We start from the raw sequence: 17,073 nt of genomic DNA on the forward strand, positions 1-17,073 counted from the left end.
CCAGGATTAGTACCAGTAAAAGCGTCTAGGTTTATTGTTTATTGTTTTTTTTTGTAATTCTGGGCGATACTCTAGTCTAGAATTGAACAAAACCCAGCCAACGACCAGAGTAACAGAAATGGACACCGGTTTTACATCGTATTAGCATTTGAAATATGCTGGTTCAACTTTAAAATTTCCTTGGGTCTTTTCTAGTCTGCTGTTAACGTGTTCTCTTCCCATGCTGTGTAGGATCAAAGGTACATATTTTTTATGCTTCTGGTAGTTAGGCCAGCTCACCTAAAGTTATGAGCAGTTGTATTGCCAATTTCAATCATTCTTTTTAAGGTTTTGAAATAATTTAAACGACCTTCTATATAATGGCATATTTGAACGACACTCGTGCTTCGTAAGGTTCGCTTTCAATCACTTCCTCTTCAATTTCGACATCGAAAGGTGAAGGTACTCAATTGAAGGATTTTCAATGGAAAAATGGTCTTACATGGATCGCTCGGATTTCACACCGATTACAGGGATGAAGGAATCCAAGAAAAACCATTTCAATCGTACTCTTGCAAAGCAAAACCGCTAACCAAACTGTACCGGGCGGAGCAAAAGCAAATGGCCGTTTTGTTCAATTGTGTATCAGTTTCAGTAAAACGTAAAAATCGCAATTCGATCGGGTCGCAGCATAACCTTTTCATTACCCGGTTTCACCGAAACCACACTTGAACTCGCACCCCAAAAACCGTTTATCTCGGGAGGAGGGGGAGGGAGGGGGGGGTTATGCAAATATCGGTCTCGGTTTGTAATCGGTCGCCACTCGACTAAGTAAAGATCAATTAGTTTCAAGTGCGTCAAGCTATCAACGGTGCAAAGGGCCACCGTTTCGGAAACCTCACCCCATCTGTTTTTGTTGCTTTGTCGAGACATTTCCGTTCAGCTGTACACCGCGCCAGGTTGACAAAGGTGAGAAAATCAATAGCTTCCGAACGCGAAAAATCGATCCCATGGCCATGGTCCATGGACCAACAAAATTAACCCGAAACCCTCGCCACAACAATGAGCATTCCCGAAGAAACACTCGACCAAAAGCAAACTGTTCAATCACTTGACGTCGTCGTCGTCGTCGTCGTCGTCGTGGATGTCTTGAGATTGTGGCGACACAATCCGACTCCCGCTTTCCAGGATCCCGGGTGTCTTAATTGACAAACGTCCCACGGTTTGTGTGTGGCCACAGAAACAGTGGGTTTACTGCAAATGCTCCAGGCCACCTTCACCACAGGAAGCAACTCGCGATGATTGAAGCAATTATGCTCCGGCTTAAGGCATCGTATAGACGGAGACGGTGAGGACGTACGATCCTGGAGAAAAAAAAAACAGAAAAAAAACTCGCGAACAATCACTATCGGAAGGAAACGAAGTTTATTTCTGGTTCGCTTCGGTGAGCCGGGGACCCTTTGAGCTCAACTTGAGAAAACCTCGAAAAGTGTGCTTGAGAGACCTTCTCGATAGCGGCCACAGCCACAGAATGCAACGCGATATGCGACCGCGACCTCAAGTGCCTCTTGCACCGCGCATCAAGTGCTTTCGAGCGGAGTTTGGAAAACCCCAGAAGGAAGAAGCCGGTTCCTGGGGCTGGGGCAAAATCCTATCGATTGCCGAGGCACACACACACACATGCACAGATTGTTCTTTCCAGTTCCAGTTGGCTTTTCTGTTTTCCCGATTATTCCCTTTCAATGCTGTGACAAAAATCCGGCAGCCAGCAAAATGGGACGAGGTGTCCGCTGGCATCGAAAATGCAGTTGCAGTCCGGCGTGCATCGAATGTATACGACGTACTGACTGCACCACGATTAGTAAATGATTCTGTTGCATCGTTTAATAATCTGCAATGCTCCTGTAAACGTTAAAATTAAACAATAATCCATCACCATTATTTCTTCGGTCTACCGGCCTTAATACCGGCCTACGCGATCCTCACGATTCCACTTCCATCGATACGGCCACTCGAAAGTTATCGTTTAGCGATCAGCCCCGATTTCCCTTTAGCCTTTTTGGCTGGATTTACGGTGCGGTGTTTGCATGCTGCATGGCACAGGAAATAATGAGAAAACGCGCGGTGTGCACGCGGTCTGTCGCAAAAAATCCTTTATTTGTCCGTCTATGAAACCCGTCAACGAGCCTCTTTCCAAGCCCCCTCTGCAGGCTGGAGTGTATAAGTTACAAAGTTATAGAATGCATTGTAAAAAACAGTCCCCGTCCGTTGTCGTTGGCAATTGTTTAGTTTATGTTTTTTGTTGCATAAAACCATAGAAGAAAAAAATCCACCACTGAAAAGAGAGGAGGTATTCTATAGTGCGTGCCTTATGCGCTTAGTGCTGGAATCGTTGTCAGGGTTTCCATTCATCGGGATGCGTTTTGCTATCGATTATGGTTTCGGTGCATGGACATTGCTTATCGGTCCAGTTTTTGGGTGCAAGCACTTCATTCACAAAAAGAGGAGCTCACCCAAAACCCCGGTATAATCCTTATTAATGAGTTTCGTTCGTGTTGCTTGTTGCTTTTATGCCATTATTTTTTCAATTCATCATTCAATGATCGGATTGCTCGATCATCTTTCGGTTCATGGCATCAGGAGTCTGTTTTTTTTTTGCCTGAAACAACATTCGAAAAAAGTGTGTATATTTTGTTAAACAAACGCAAAAAAAGAAATGGGAAAAGGTCAAAACTACCTGCTAGCTGCTGGTACAGGCTGGCTCTATGACTTATGTGGCTCACGTGACCGTGAAACCCGCTTACTGTTCTGTGCTAAGACGTTCCTCAATCCGATTTACCGGTCTCATTGTTGCACAAAACTTCTCCACTTCTCTCACTCCCTTTCAGGACACACAAAAACCAGGATGTCCCACTAAACACATTGATGATTCCCGAAGGTCGAAGAAGATCGAATTAGCAAGCACCACAGGATGTTGATACGCCCCAGCAGCGCGCGGCGCAACCCTCGAGACCACTGGCTGTGTACGCGACGTGTGAAGAGGTGATTCCGAGGTGAGAAAAAATACGGTGAGATGGGAATACGTGTGTATGACCGTACCGTGAATGGAGCCCAGCTGGATTTCGGCCCATACGTGGTGACCATACGGAGCGGATGCTGGTCCTCCGAGATCACTGCGGCCAGCGGGATTCGGTGGATCGAATTTCCTACTCGAGGGAAAGGAATCAACGGGACACACACGGGCATCTTAAATACACCCTTTTTCCGCTCTTCAGCCCCATGAGGCGAACGGGTTGCGAGCGGTGCGAAAACGTGGCCTGCATCCTACGGTGACCTATTGTGGGGATTAATTTGTCCGATTTTTGACTCAATAACCCTTCTCGGCATGGGGGTTGCGCCATCAAGGAAACCGGAGCGAGCTGCGGCGGTCCCGATTAGGGAGCAGATGATGGCTCCCGGTTGGCTGGGTTGGCCTTGAAATAAGGGCAACAATTTCTCAGATAATAGATTATGTGTGCTTCGGTGGTAATTAAATACAGCAGAACTGGAAAAATGGAAACGCGCTGGTATGAATTTCCTATCATCACGTTGCGACAATTATCAAACGCTAGGCGACCGCTGGGCGTCAAAAAGAAGGCATCAAGCTGGAATAAGCTGCTGGACCAGGCATGGCTGATCGGCCGTGACTGTTGTTGAATAAATGTGATAATTTTCGGTACCATCTCAAGTTGAATTTGTTCTAACGGAGTACACGGGGCTGGAAAATGCCGATGAATTCAAAAATATTCAAGCGATCACGTGGTGGAAGCTATCCGCGTAATTTTCGATCAACTACAGCTCTTGGGACCTCCGACAGAAACGATAAAATCCAATTCGCTCCATGGCTTCCGTGTTTCCTCGTCAGCAGGAAAAAACAGGCCGTTCGGGGGTGGTTAATTAACTCGGAAAACGCAAAACCGCGAGCAGTAGTCGAAAATTCCGCGGAACTTTCGACTCCCAAAGCCGTACAGGTATAAACTCCTTGATAGCACATCGACTACAACCCTGGAAAATGGTTGTTTTGGCTTTGAGGTTAGAAATTTGTTTTGAGTTCGGAAACTGCCGTGAAAAGTGGGAATTTTCAGCATTTTCTTACGTTTTCGTGATAAAGATAAAGGTGATAAGAACAATATCAAGCCATTTGCAACTCTCGCGGTCGTACCCGTTGGAAAAGTAGACCGAGAAAGTAGAAAACCGTGGAAAACTGCGCCCGCAGAGGAAAAGGAGTTTGCCTTTTGCTTTTTCTTTACCAAAAAAGAATCCTTTTACAAGCTCCGGGAAGGAATCAACCAACTCATAATCAACCCTAGAGAGCACTAATTCTGCGTCCAGCAAAATGGGGGACCGAAACGATCAAACGCTGATGGACAAATCGATGCGGTCGGTTTTTGGTACGTAATTTTTGGACAATTTTCGATCAGCATTCCCAGTTCCAGTTCCTATTAGAACCTTTTCCTCTCTTGCAGTGGGGAACATACCGTACGAAGCCACGGAGGAGAAACTTAAGGACATTTTCTGCGAAGTAGGACCCGTTTTGTCACTGAAGTAAGTAGCCGCTTTTTCCGGCCGTTTCCTACTCGAAATCACTAATCACGGCACCGGTTTCTGTTCCTCGTGCACCCGATAGACTAGTGTTTGATCGAGAAAGTGGCAAACCGAAAGGCTACGGATTCTGCGAATACAAGGATCAGGAGACAGCGCAGAGTGCGATGCGAAACCTGAACGGATACGAGTTCGGCGGCCGTGCGTTGCGTGTTGATAACGCGTGTACGGAAAAGTCGCGCATGGAAATGGCCGCCCTGCTGCAGGGTCCACAGGTGGAGAACCCGTATGGCGACGAGTGCAGTCCCCAGGAGACGCCCGACATCATAGCCAAGATCGTGACGCGCTTGCAGCCCGACCAGATGTACGAAATAATGCGACAGGCAAAGGTGTGCCTGCAGAATGATCCGAGCGAGGCGCGTACCATGCTACTGGAAAACCCGCAGCTAACCTACGGTTTGCTGCAGGCGGCAGTTGTAATGAGTATTATTGATGCCAGTGCGGCTCCCTCGTTTCTCCATCCACGCCATAACATGCCACCGGTACTGACGGAGGAGGGCCCGGTTATGGTCGGTTCAAATCACAAAGAACATATGCACCCGGGAGCTCCTTTCGCTGGCGAGATGAACCGACATGATAATGGTCCACGAAAAGGGGCCACCTTCCACGACACAGACGAACGGCATTTACACAATGATCGGATGAGTGGACCACAGGCAATGCCTAGCATGGACATGGATCTACGAATGATGGATCCGTTTATGACACACCGGATGCCGGAGGTACCTTCAGTTGGTCCCAACATTGCCGACCCATTTGCACCCGTCGATCCACGCCAGCAGCGACCCGTTGATCCGCGATTAATGAAAGACCCACGTCTGGATGGTGCATCAGGCAGTAAACAGGTGTCGATTCCGGGACCGCCGACATCCATGGATGCACTAACAGAAAGACCGAACCTGAAACCGAGTACCGCGGATGCTTCCGATCAAGAGAAGGCGGCATTGATCATGCAGGTACTGCAGCTTTCCGATGAACAGATCGCTTTACTGCCGCAAGATCAGCGTGCCAGTATTCTTGTTCTGAAAGAACAGATATCCCGCAACACTCAGAAATAATCCAGATTACTATCTTACGAAATAAACAGTTTTTAAGTAATAAACAGTTAAACATCGACCCTCATTCATGAACACAATGCCACCAAATTCGACTTTTTCACAATCGATGTGTTGCAAGAGGGACGCACAATGGCCATGCCGATTGATTTCGTGCCCTCAACTACAAAGAACGGTTCCATTCAAATCAAACACAGCTAAGCCGCCCCACAATGCTTAAAGGGCTGTTGGTAACAACAGCTCTCCTTTGCAGACCATTGATAGATGAATGGAAAATCGTATAATTGGAACAACGCGAACATGATCGTAGAACGTGGCCGCATCCACATTTATTCTACAGTCACCAACAGACCTTGGGAGCAGAAGGAAAATCAAAACGCCTACTTTGTCACATAAGCGACGCGATGGACACCGACACAAAATCTAGTGCTCGATGATTACAAATTCTCACGAGGGGACGTCGCTGTCGCGTTCACAGAAGCAGGAAAAATGTGTCAAATGCATGCCCGCCCCATACCGGATTTCGTGCGAAGGTCCTGCGTTGGGTAGCACGGCGATAATCATAGGTTTTGCCATACGCCCACTTCCGTGGATGGTAGCTTTCGCATAATGGTTTAAATGATTTGACACCGGCAAACCGCATCACGAACAACCGCCGGTGTCACACATTGTGCACCCTGGCCCTTTGTACCCCTACCCCGCACACACTCGCGTCCGGAACTCATTATCCTTCGTTCAACAATGGAACCATCGAAAATCGAAAAGGATTCCCTCCGGGCGTCCTAAGCACGCTGGACTAGACCCTGGATGAGAGAAAAAATATGAAAATTCCTGATGGATGTAGAAAATTCCGTTTTTGCTTTTGTTATTTTTGAAACATGAAGATATGTATTCCCCCCTTCTCTTCCTAATCGTTGGATGGTTTGTGCAATTTACTTCCTTGTTGTTGTTTCCTCTTCCTTGTTACATACCAGTGTGGGTTCACAAAGATGATATTATGTTTCACACCTTCTCACCATTCCCACACTTCCGATGAACGGCAGATTACATATTTTCATTCTTTTTCCAATTTTGCCAGCATCCACTCATTCATTCGGTCCAATAGAATGACAAAGGGATTATGGCACCTTCGTCTCGCTTTCGTACCTTCTCGGTGCATATTGTTCACGTCCATTGTTCCGTTACCATTCCATGAAATGACCGTTTTGGTCTGCTTTGAATCACGTTGCCATTCACCATTCGAAACCGTTTATTTTATCTTTTACGTTATTGTTTGTACAGCAAGGGTAAGCTCAACATTACTGCTATCCTTTTCGAGATCCTCCTTCTGCTCTGTTCCGGATCAAACGGAAGATTCTTTCGATCGACGATGCTTCTCATCGCTGGCTACTGTAAACTCCTCATAGTAGTTCCATCCAATGCTTAACCGGTTATCGATGTGTAGGTACGGACCGGCGTACTCTTTAGAAAGGAAAAGAATCATTTTATAATTCCTCGATTCTAATGATCAATTAATTACCAACGTACCACTCATCGGATTCCACTTCTCGGTCAGCCGATCGGACATCGGTACTCCGCCGGTCGCAAATGATGTCCACAAGTCCACCATCAGCTTCGCCATCGCAGTGTCGTTTTCATTCAGCTGCCCCGGTTTTTCGGCAGGATACGGGAACAGGTACAATTTATCATCGGAATGATGAACACCACCACCGAAGGGATAGTGAGATGTATCGGCCCCGTACCCGAACCGTGACTTCTCACCAACATAATCGAACGTATAGAGATAGGTGGCATTCGGATTGGCCCTTGCGTTAGCCTGTGCTTCGCGGAGCAATGGTGCTTTGATCAAAATCGTTCCTGCAAGCTGTGTGAATGTAGAGAGGCATTTAGAACTACAACCAACGAACGCGTTTACTCGGTTTACTCACATCCGTTAGCCCATCAGCCAGCTCGGCGAAACTGCCACTCGACAGTTCGCGCCCAGTGAACAACGTTCTCATCTCGTACCCACCGAGGGCTCCGGTTGCATCGTGGGCACCCAGGAACTTGTTCACTGCATCGACCAGATGATAGCGCACGAAGTTGGGATCATCCAATTGCCCGGTACGCTTGAAATGATCATAGACGGTCGTCAACAGAAACGTTCCTTCGTGCTTCGTGACCCCTGCCATCATGGCCAAGGGTTTGCGGAATTTGCCCTCCTGCATGCACTCCCAGGGCGATTTGGGTAGAAAACCATGAAAATCACCGGCCACGAGGCGATTCCCCCCAACATGATCCAACCCTTTGGCCACCGTTTTCTCCACCTTCAAATCGAAGAAGCTTCTGAGCAGCGTCCAGATGTCGACGGTTGCTAGGAAGCGCTCTGCTTCCTCGAGCGTAGCGTTCGGCTCACAGCCTGCACGGATCGCAATCTCGAGCGCACTCGCACTCGGCTGAGTATCCCAAACCCAGGGTGAGCTGGAGCCAGCCGATTGCAGGATAACGCGGTGGAACAGCCCTTCCGGTACCTGGGGACTGTAGATAAGAGCCGAGATAGCCGCCGCTCCAGCCGACTGTCCAAAGAGCGTTACACTGCCAGGATCGCCGCCGAATCGTTCGATGTACTCCTGGACCCATTCAAGAGCAAGCCGAAGATCCATCAGCCCCATGTTGCCGGGAATGTTTTCTGTCCCCGTCGAAAGGAATCCTAGCGGCCCGAGGCGGTACTGCACCGTTACGAGCACAACGTCCCGCTCCAGAAGGTACTCTGCCGTCTGGTTTTTGGCGCAACCTTCATGGAATCCTCCTCCGTGGACGAATGCCATCACCGGTTTTCGGCCCGCCAGCTGGTGGTAGGAACGAAAGCGACAAACGAAATGAGTGAGGAGTCAATATTAAGCGCCTTGAGCGGCCAATCCTTACATCGGTACTGTAGATCGAAACGGTTAAACAGTCTTCCGGATCGGGAGCGAATGCTTTACCGGTGAACAGGCTAATCTGTTTCAGCTGCGGGCATGGCAACCCGTGCCGTGTGGCATCTTTCACCCCTTGCCAGGGAAGAACCTTCTGTGGTGGCTGAAAAGAACCGGAAAAAATCGAACACTGTCAGGAAGTCTCTTCAATCGTTTAGCGCTTGCCAACAGATTGCTTACCTTAAAACGATTACCACCGCCCGTGGGTTGGGCATAGGGGACACCCAAGAACTGATAAATCTTGCGTCCCGTCCATGCTCCGGCACTCGTAGAACCACGCAGGGCCCCTAGTACCGGTAGGGATACGATCGGAGAGCTCTCTTCGTCCGCGCCCATCGTGACGGCAACAAGCAACAGGTGAGCTGCAAACAAACGGAACCAAACGCAGTAAGCCATGACGATCTGTTACACCGTCTTCAGTATCCACGTTTCAACTGTACCGTAACGGTTTTGAGATAATCGAAGAAACTTTCCAGCTAGAAATGGGCGATGATGTTGTTTTGGTGCTCCGGCAACGGGGAAAAAAAACAATTCCCCACTGACAGACGAAAGTAGCGGCCGGCTGATTTGAAACCGGTTTGTGGGGAAGGACTCGGGTGTTGGCAGAAGGGTTAGCCAGGGGAGAACTGTTTCAGTTTCTGTTATTTCGGCTACGCTTATCAAGAATTTCAAAGATAAGCCACCACCTTACTTCCCTCCCCGTCTCCACCCTCCCTGAAGCCCCAACTTTATGGAGTCTGATGTTTTTTCTTGTTAGATCTTATTGAAAAATGCACGTTAAAGCCGACTGAGAGAACCGATTACGGAGTATAAGATCAAATTTATGAGAAACAAATAAAGCAGAATGTTACAAAAAACGCGTGCTACAATCCTATATTGTTAATTTTTTCTGAATATTCTCATTATTTTGTATTTTCAAGCATCATCACCATGGAATATATCATCTTATGCACCTAAAATGGAAAGAAATGTTAATTTTAATCATGCTCGCTAACACTACACCGTACGGAATGCCTACCTTCAAATAAGTATTAATATTTAACGGTTTTGACACCAACATTAACAGTATGGGATTTTGTGTTATCGTCAGCACCAGGTTCATGTTCTTCATTTCAACGCTCGTTAACCGGTCCCATTTAATTGCGCCAACGGTAGCTATGAGCTCGTCGGTCTGTCGATCACAGGAACAGAGGATTCAGAATGAGAAACTGGCATGAATATCATTCGCCCAAATACCTTAATTTCGAAGCATGTTCCAAGAAAACAGACATAGAACAGTTGTAATGAAGCGAGCGCGCCAACCACAATTCCTGTATACCAGCGAAGCTGCAAAATAGCGTGAACGGTTTAAAGCACAAGAAAGGACCTCTCTACTTTTAGTATGCATCTACCAATACGAATCCTAAGACCGAGATGATGATCGAGAAGATAGTGCTCCCAATGGCTCCAACGTGGTAGAGATAGAGGAATTTCGTCAGCTTCTTCAGATATTCGCGATGAAATTGGTGAAGCTGGATGATCTGCAGTATCTTTCGACGAATTGCTGTTGGTGTGATTCCTTGCGCCAATTGATCGTTTAGCTCTTCGACTAACGCCATCAAACAATCCAGTTGACCGGAGGCAGTTAGCAGATTGTAGATGATAGCTATATCCGAGCCGGCCGATATTCCGTAGTAATAGTAGGAAATTATCGTTTGAAAAATGTAATTCACCACATAACCAGTTGTTTCCTCTGGATTGACAAACGGCAAAATAAAGCCGAAAGGCAAAATGAGGTCCTCTAGGAAGAAGGAAACCACCACTGGTAGAATCAATGCCGTTATCATCAACATTTGGTACACATAAAACGTTCCCTTGAAGATGACGAAAATAAGACTCAGATTTTTACAAATCACATCCTGCACACGATCACTTTCCCGCTTTACACATCGGTAGTGCCTGGCGCTGAAGTCGTTCAATGTAAGCACCCGACGGCGACGAATGGTGAAGAAAAATATTTTAACCAAGGCCTGGAAATTAAGTGAAAGCGTGAGCTCTAAATTTTCAGCATCTCCAAGCGGATGCTCACCTGGAAATTGAAGCCCAGCGTTGTTATACAGAATATTAGCTTACTAGTATCGTGGCGATACAGAAAGCAGGTGTAGCAGACACACATCATGTACAATGGGAACATCGTCATTCCAACCACAAACACGAAATTAAAGAAATTCCATTTACGCTTGAATATCGAAACACCAATCAAACGTAGGAAATTCTCAATATACTCAACAATATCTGCGTTGCCCGACTCCGGATCACTGGCAACAAAGTGGAACGATTTGTACTTGTGCAGTTTGCGAATATATTCCATGTTTCACCCGGCACTAGAGAGCGGTGTTTTAACTTCCGGGTTTAATTGTAGTACTGCAACGAACCACGGACCAGCACTGCACTTTATAAGCCCATTTCGTAGCCACAGATAGCTCAAGATACCCTAAATTAATAACGTGGATAGATGGAGTAATTATCAAACAGCTAATCGGTGCCGGCAAATGGCCCGTTCACATCGATCAAGGTGCAGCTGAGTAGGTGTAATGAGTCCTGTTGAAAAAATGCGTTCTGTTCTATCGTTCCGAGTGATCTCTTTGAATAGTTAACCAATTTCGCCAGCTTTTCGGACCTTCGGCGGTCTGTCTACAGCTAGCATCGTCCACTAGAAAATCTTCGGAATCGATAACAGTATCATCAGGGAGGATAATCACGAAAAATTAGCTTGAATATTTACCAAGAGCATGATTCATTTCATACTTAAATTGATGTTTCGCAACCATTTCTTGTCCAAATCCTCTTAACTATGAGTAAAAGACGCTTGATCTTGTAGGTTAAATACATTCAATATAACAACATGAACTTAATGATGAAAGTTTTGTCTTTTATTCGAAAGAAAATCAATTAACTCCCAGCAGTTTTTGTTACACTCGAGAAGTTGCATGTGCTGTTGAACAAGCTAAACACGAATGAGTAGTACTAGAATCGTTGGAAGCGTAGCTGCATCGATACAGAGAATATTGTTTATATTACCGTCAATAATTTTATTCCAGCCTATCGCCGGGATTGGTACGTGTGGTTAGAAATCTGAAGGTGCGGTCCGATTCCATGGGTGAGGCCCGTTACGTACGAAGTAATTCAGCAGATAGGGCACCGTAGAAGGCATATATGTTTTATGTGATAAGGAGCTAGGGCTGCTCACGATTCCGGTTGCTAATCCTAAATTGACATGTAAGGGGCTCTATGGCCTTAATTAGCATTAACATCTTTAAAGGAAAAGGTTTGAAAAAAATTAAAAATTATTAAATTCTGAATCACGTTCAAAAAATTGGGGCTCCTTTAAGTTGGGAAACTTTTCTTGGATCTTGCAAAAACTTTTCGTTGAAAGATCGCATCCGATGAACCGTAGCTGACGCACCCGTTCCAGGGGAGCATTCACATGAAGGAAACTTGATTCATTGAAACGTCCACCATAAAAAACGAGTACTTCCAGGCGCTTTAGAATTGACAAAGTCTGCAACAATGAGTTAGTCAAATCCAATTGTGTATCAAATACGACATGTAATTCTTCCAAGTTTATACTGCTGCCAATGATGTTGTTAATCATGCATTGATGGTTGACTGAATTGATATTTATCTTAAGTTGTCTGAGCGAGTTGGGCAGTTTTAGAATTTCGGGAATTTGGGATGTAAGTTCTAGCTTAAATAGTTTGATTAAAGTTGTTAAATCAAAGTGGGTTTTGCTACGATAACGCTTGGAGCCAGTCGCAATAGACCGTATTGTAAGTTCTTGAAGCGTTGTACAGTTTTCACATAGTTCATTGAAGATCTCATCTTCAATCTGATTCCATTTGAGTGTCTGTAGCTTCGTCAATCTCCGAAAAATGAATCGGGCAGTTCTTTTCGAAATATTTTTTTCTTCAAAGCTATGAAAGTTGTCTACGGTAAGATGCTTTAGCTTAGTCAGTGGAAATGACGCTCGATTACTGTTTGGTCGATACAGTGAAGAGAAACTACCCTCAAAATTTTGCAACTCCGGCATCTCAACCGTAATCTTGAAGTTCACTATGGCTTTAAGATGATTCACCGAGTTGCTACGAAGTATTATTGGGCATGCCAGATCATCGTAGTAACCGCTTATTGATAGAATTAGCGAACGAAGCTGCGTCATCGAAGGTAGTACATCAGCTATTAAATAAAACCCCTTCGTCATGGCTGTATTCGCACCAGCTAGCTCCAGCGAATGAAGATTGGTCGTGATTTTAGGGTGAATAGCATTCCATATCAATAGAATTTCCTGGCAGTCAGTCCAAAATTCTGAATTCCATTTTACCAGCCGATAGCATCGCTGAGTCTTGCTAACCACTTCCCCTATTTCCGCCACCCTCTGTTTCTGGGCTTCTTCTGGTATTTCGTAATTGAAATCCATATCTATTTTGAAGACAAATTTCTCTACATAACCGTTTCGAGAGATGATTGTGTTCCATCGCTGACCGACTAGTGAACAGTTTTTCAAGCTCTCAAAATCAAGCTGATCAAAGATCCGACACATAACCTGCGCGGAGAGCACACATCGATTAGTGGAATCTGGATTAGTGGAAATATTCGTGTCGCTAGCATACCTCAACGGACAGGGTGTCGATGTAACTTCTGTTGCTACAATTAGCATTGATTACTGAGTCTTTCGCCGACATTTTTTCACAAAGCACAATTACAGGACGCCTTCAATTATGAACGTGTTTCAGCTCCGGCAAAAATGGCTACTTCGATTTGCTATTACAGGGAGTTTACAGGGAGTTACAGGAGCGCTAGTTTACAGGGAGTAATTCGTCTGTATCGTTGCTGAAGGGACTATATTTTCCAAAATTCGTTTTTCGTAAAATCCTACTCTTCATTTAAAGCAAAGTACCGATACGATTTACGCTTTTATGTGGCTGCAAAAACGGGTTGTGGAACTAAAAAAAAATATTTTTTCCCAACAAATTTGACCAAACTACAGAACCTTTCGCACTGTTTCTCGTTCGATTTCCATTGCCGTGTTACCAGCACATCACTGCGTAGCGACGTGCTTCATTCCTTTTTGCAAATGCTAAGCTACAAACAAATAAAAATAAATGTAGTTCGCGGCCATAAGCCTGGAACATAGTTTGAAATGTTTTGGAAAATAGTCCACGATATCTTTCTTTGATATTAACGAGGAAATTAAATATTCAATCGTTCGGAAACGTTCTTCACGTGCGCACTGGCAACGAACGCGATCCACCAATCAGCGTCGACCACATCAACTGTCAGGAACGGGTGATGGTGGCGCCTGCGGAATAACCCGACTCCTGTTCAAGCAATCTTCGATGGGAGTTTCATCAGCTGAGGGCCGAATCAGGAAACTGGCAAGATTTAAAAGAATCCTGCAGCATGGTCCGCGGTTTCTTACATCTTTACTCAAGATCGCGCCCAGACGATAGGAGTGACTAGCTGAGGTTCCTTCCTGCGAGAGAGTGTGTTTTGTGTGAAATCAAAAGTGCAAAAAGCTAAACAAAAAATCAAATCGCAAACTCCTTTTTTTTCCACGATGGTTTGCTGAGTGTGGAAAAAGGGAAGCCTTTTTCCGTCCCATTAAAAAATCGATTTCGTTTACCTCCTACTCCAAGAGGTTGTCCAGTTGAGCCGCGAGCAACGCTTTTGTCGTCGTGGCATTCTTTGTGCGGGGCAGAACGTTCTCGAACACAGCGACGCACATTCCCCCATTCACCATGAGTGCTACGGCTACTCCGATCTTTATCACCGTACCAACCAAGTACATCCCCATTAATGTGACCACGATGGGTGGGGTGCCGGTGAAACCGCTGGCCAAACGACCACCACCGGCCACCTCCGTCGCACCCTCCTCGATTGGGTCGGATGATGAGTGTTCGTCATCGATGGACGAGTTTATCGTGCGCCACAAGAAGCGCCGCCTCGACCATCTGACTCACGAGGAAAAGATGCAACGAAAGTGAGTATTAACTGACCACTAGCCTGTTTTAGTGGAGTATACAATACTAACTCAATCTCATCTCACCGTGCATCGTTTATAGGAAGCTGAAGAATCGGGTCGCCGCACAAACATCGCGCGATCGAAAGAAGGCCAAGATGGAAGACATGGAAAAGACGATCGCGGAGCAGTCGGAGCAGATAAGCGCACTAGAGCGACGCTGCAGTGAGCTGGATGCGGAGAAGGGTGCGATAAACGAGAAGTATCTAGGACTGGAGCGACGGTTCGAGGAGCTGCAGCAGCGGCTGATAGCCAACGAGCAAGAGCAGAAACGACGAGAGCAGGAACAGGCGGCAGCGGCAGCAGCGATCAAGCGCGAGATGCTGGAACCGTTGCTCGTGCCGGGAGACGGAAGTGTGGGTTGTGTTACTGCCGGGCGCCAAACAGGATCAGCAGCATCCTCACGATGCCCTCAGCAGCAGGGACGCCAAGGCGTACCGGCAGTAGCGCAGACGACACTTCCGCCGACCAGCGACGAGCGGTTGGCGGCCTTGTGGAAGATCATTGCCATATGCCTACTCTACAGGACATGCTCGACGATTTCGACATCTCCCAGCTCGAGGAGCTTGCCGAAAGCCTGCTCGCAGATGTCGGCGCAGACCTGGAAAGCACTGATCGCACAGGCAGCCCGTCGTCTACCGAAGATGACGGCACCGGCGGCCGCCTGTCTCGATCAGTGGTGGGGTCCGCAGCAGAACTCGTGGAATCCGGTGGACCGGCAACCGATGCAGGAAGCCGTCTAATCCTCACCACGCACAACTACTCCAAATCCCCGTTCTACGAGCTGGCCCCGAAGGTGGAACCACCGCCACTAGCAACAGCATCAGCACCGGACCAACAGCAGCACCATACAATTGACTCCAGCACGAACGTGGAGCCGGCGATACCAGAGGATCAGTCACTTATCCTGACCAACAGCAGCAGCGAAACACTGTACGGCACGTACGACAACGACACGAACTGCATAACGATCGTCCTGACGGAGGAGGAGGATGAGGACAGACTGGAGGGAGCAACAGTGAAGTTGGAGAATGAACTTGAAATGAGTTGCGACGCTAATGTCGTTGACCAAGAGGAGACCGTAACGACAGGACTGGAGATGATGAGTCCTCTCACGATACGGCCACCGTCACCTTTGCAAGAGCTGCTTTCACCGATCGCACCGCACGGATTGAAAAGTCCGGGAGGTTTCTCGAGCGTTTCGGATGCCGGTTACGAATCGATCGGATCACCGACCCATTCTCTCTTCTCGAGTTCCTCGCAAACGGAGATAAGCATTCCTAGCAGCAGCAATAGTGGCGTCGATGAGGAGGACGGTCTACCGTCCGACTATGGTCTCGGCAGTCTGAATGAATTCTGGAATTTGGATCTCTTTCCCATTCTAGAGTAAATAAGGCAGCAGTCTCTCAGGGTCACGATCCATGCACTCATGACAACAGGATCATAGGATCGCCGTTCCTTTTACACATCCTTCTTCCCGGCCAGATACGGGACATTTGAATGTACAAAGTTACCGTAGTCGTTAAGATGCTATTCGCGTTGTACCATAGTTTTGTATTTAACAAACCTAGGAGCTAATGTGTTGGATAATGTTTGCTTTACAGTGTATCGCTGCAATTGTTTGTAAGGATAAGCAGGTTTGCCCTCTAATGGTTAAGCCATAGAAACAAAAATGATGATATAGTATAGCACAGTGTTGGTAGAGTTTGGTTTGGTTCTGCTTATAAGTAAATGGCACCATCTTCACTATGCAAGCAACTACATCAACACTTCTGTTGCACCAGTTTGTAAGCTTCGTAATAATTTATATGCTCGTAGAACGAAGAAGTCGTATGTCTTCTAGGGATTTGGATAAGTGTAAAACATACAATTGGAATAAAAAGAAAGTCGCGATCGTTTCAGATCACAACCCAAACTCGTGTCTCGTGTCGAGAGTTCTTTTCTCTGGCGAGAAACGGTTCGAAATCGTTCTATGGAAAATCACGTGCGTGCAATAACGCCGCGTGGCACTTCATTACAAATGACATATTGACGTTAACATGTTTTAACAACACTAAAGCAAAAAACACAGTTGGAGAATACTCGGTTGTTTTCGCATCGCCAGGTAAGGCATCGAAGATTGTTTGCTACGATCTGCTAGCTAAATTCATTTAATGAACCTTTATAAACAGTTTATTGATGGTAAGTTTGATTAGTGTCCATCTAATCCCTAAACCAAACAAATGAACTATACATTAATCCATCGCAAAATACATGTTGATTATTAGGACGAAAAATGATATGGCCTATCGGAAACCAGCATTACCAAAAAAAAAACATGCTTTATGCGTCATTCCGGATAACGCCATCGTAGCTCACGCAGTTTTTCGTTTCGATCTGCAAACCC

The 17,073-nt window shown here is 46.3% G+C and overlaps 3 protein-coding genes across 3 annotated transcripts; 2 read left to right on the plus strand and 1 right to left on the minus strand.

Annotated features, from left to right (window-relative positions):
• The first annotated feature begins 4,085 nt into the window (after positions 1 to 4,085).
• Positions 4,086 to 6,382, plus strand: LOC125954045 (cleavage stimulation factor subunit 2-like). Its single transcript, XM_049684021.1, has 3 exons — positions 4,086 to 4,409; positions 4,485 to 4,563; positions 4,646 to 6,382. The coding sequence occupies exons 1-3, from the start codon at positions 4,355 to 4,357 to the stop codon at positions 5,676 to 5,678; spliced, it is 1,167 nt and encodes a 388-aa protein (XP_049539978.1). The 5' UTR covers positions 4,086 to 4,354; the 3' UTR covers positions 5,679 to 6,382.
• Positions 6,383 to 6,986: 604 nt separating this feature from the next.
• On the minus strand, positions 6,987 to 11,748 carry LOC125954052 (glutactin-like). The gene is given in 11 exon segments (XM_049684034.1): positions 6,987 to 7,136; positions 7,203 to 7,539; positions 7,604 to 8,503; positions 8,580 to 8,732; positions 8,810 to 8,991; positions 9,070 to 9,154; positions 9,156 to 9,191; positions 9,684 to 9,800; positions 9,866 to 9,955; positions 10,021 to 10,638; positions 10,698 to 11,748. Coding segments are annotated over 11 exon segments (2,919 nt in total). The 5' UTR covers positions 10,980 to 11,748; the 3' UTR covers positions 6,987 to 7,017.
• A 2,059-nt stretch (positions 11,749 to 13,807) lies between these two features.
• LOC125954053 (uncharacterized) lies at positions 13,808 to 16,633 on the plus strand. Its single transcript, XM_049684035.1, is given in 3 exon segments — positions 13,808 to 14,648; positions 14,731 to 15,187; positions 15,190 to 16,633. Coding segments are annotated over 3 exon segments (1,587 nt in total). The 5' UTR covers positions 13,808 to 14,406; the 3' UTR covers positions 16,078 to 16,633.
• The last annotated feature ends 440 nt before the right edge of the window (positions 16,634 to 17,073 follow it).

Source organism: Anopheles darlingi, chromosome 3 (genome assembly GCF_943734745.1).
Source record: "Anopheles darlingi chromosome 3, idAnoDarlMG_H_01, whole genome shotgun sequence".
Classification (NCBI taxonomy): Eukaryota; Metazoa; Arthropoda; class Insecta; order Diptera; family Culicidae; genus Anopheles; species Anopheles darlingi.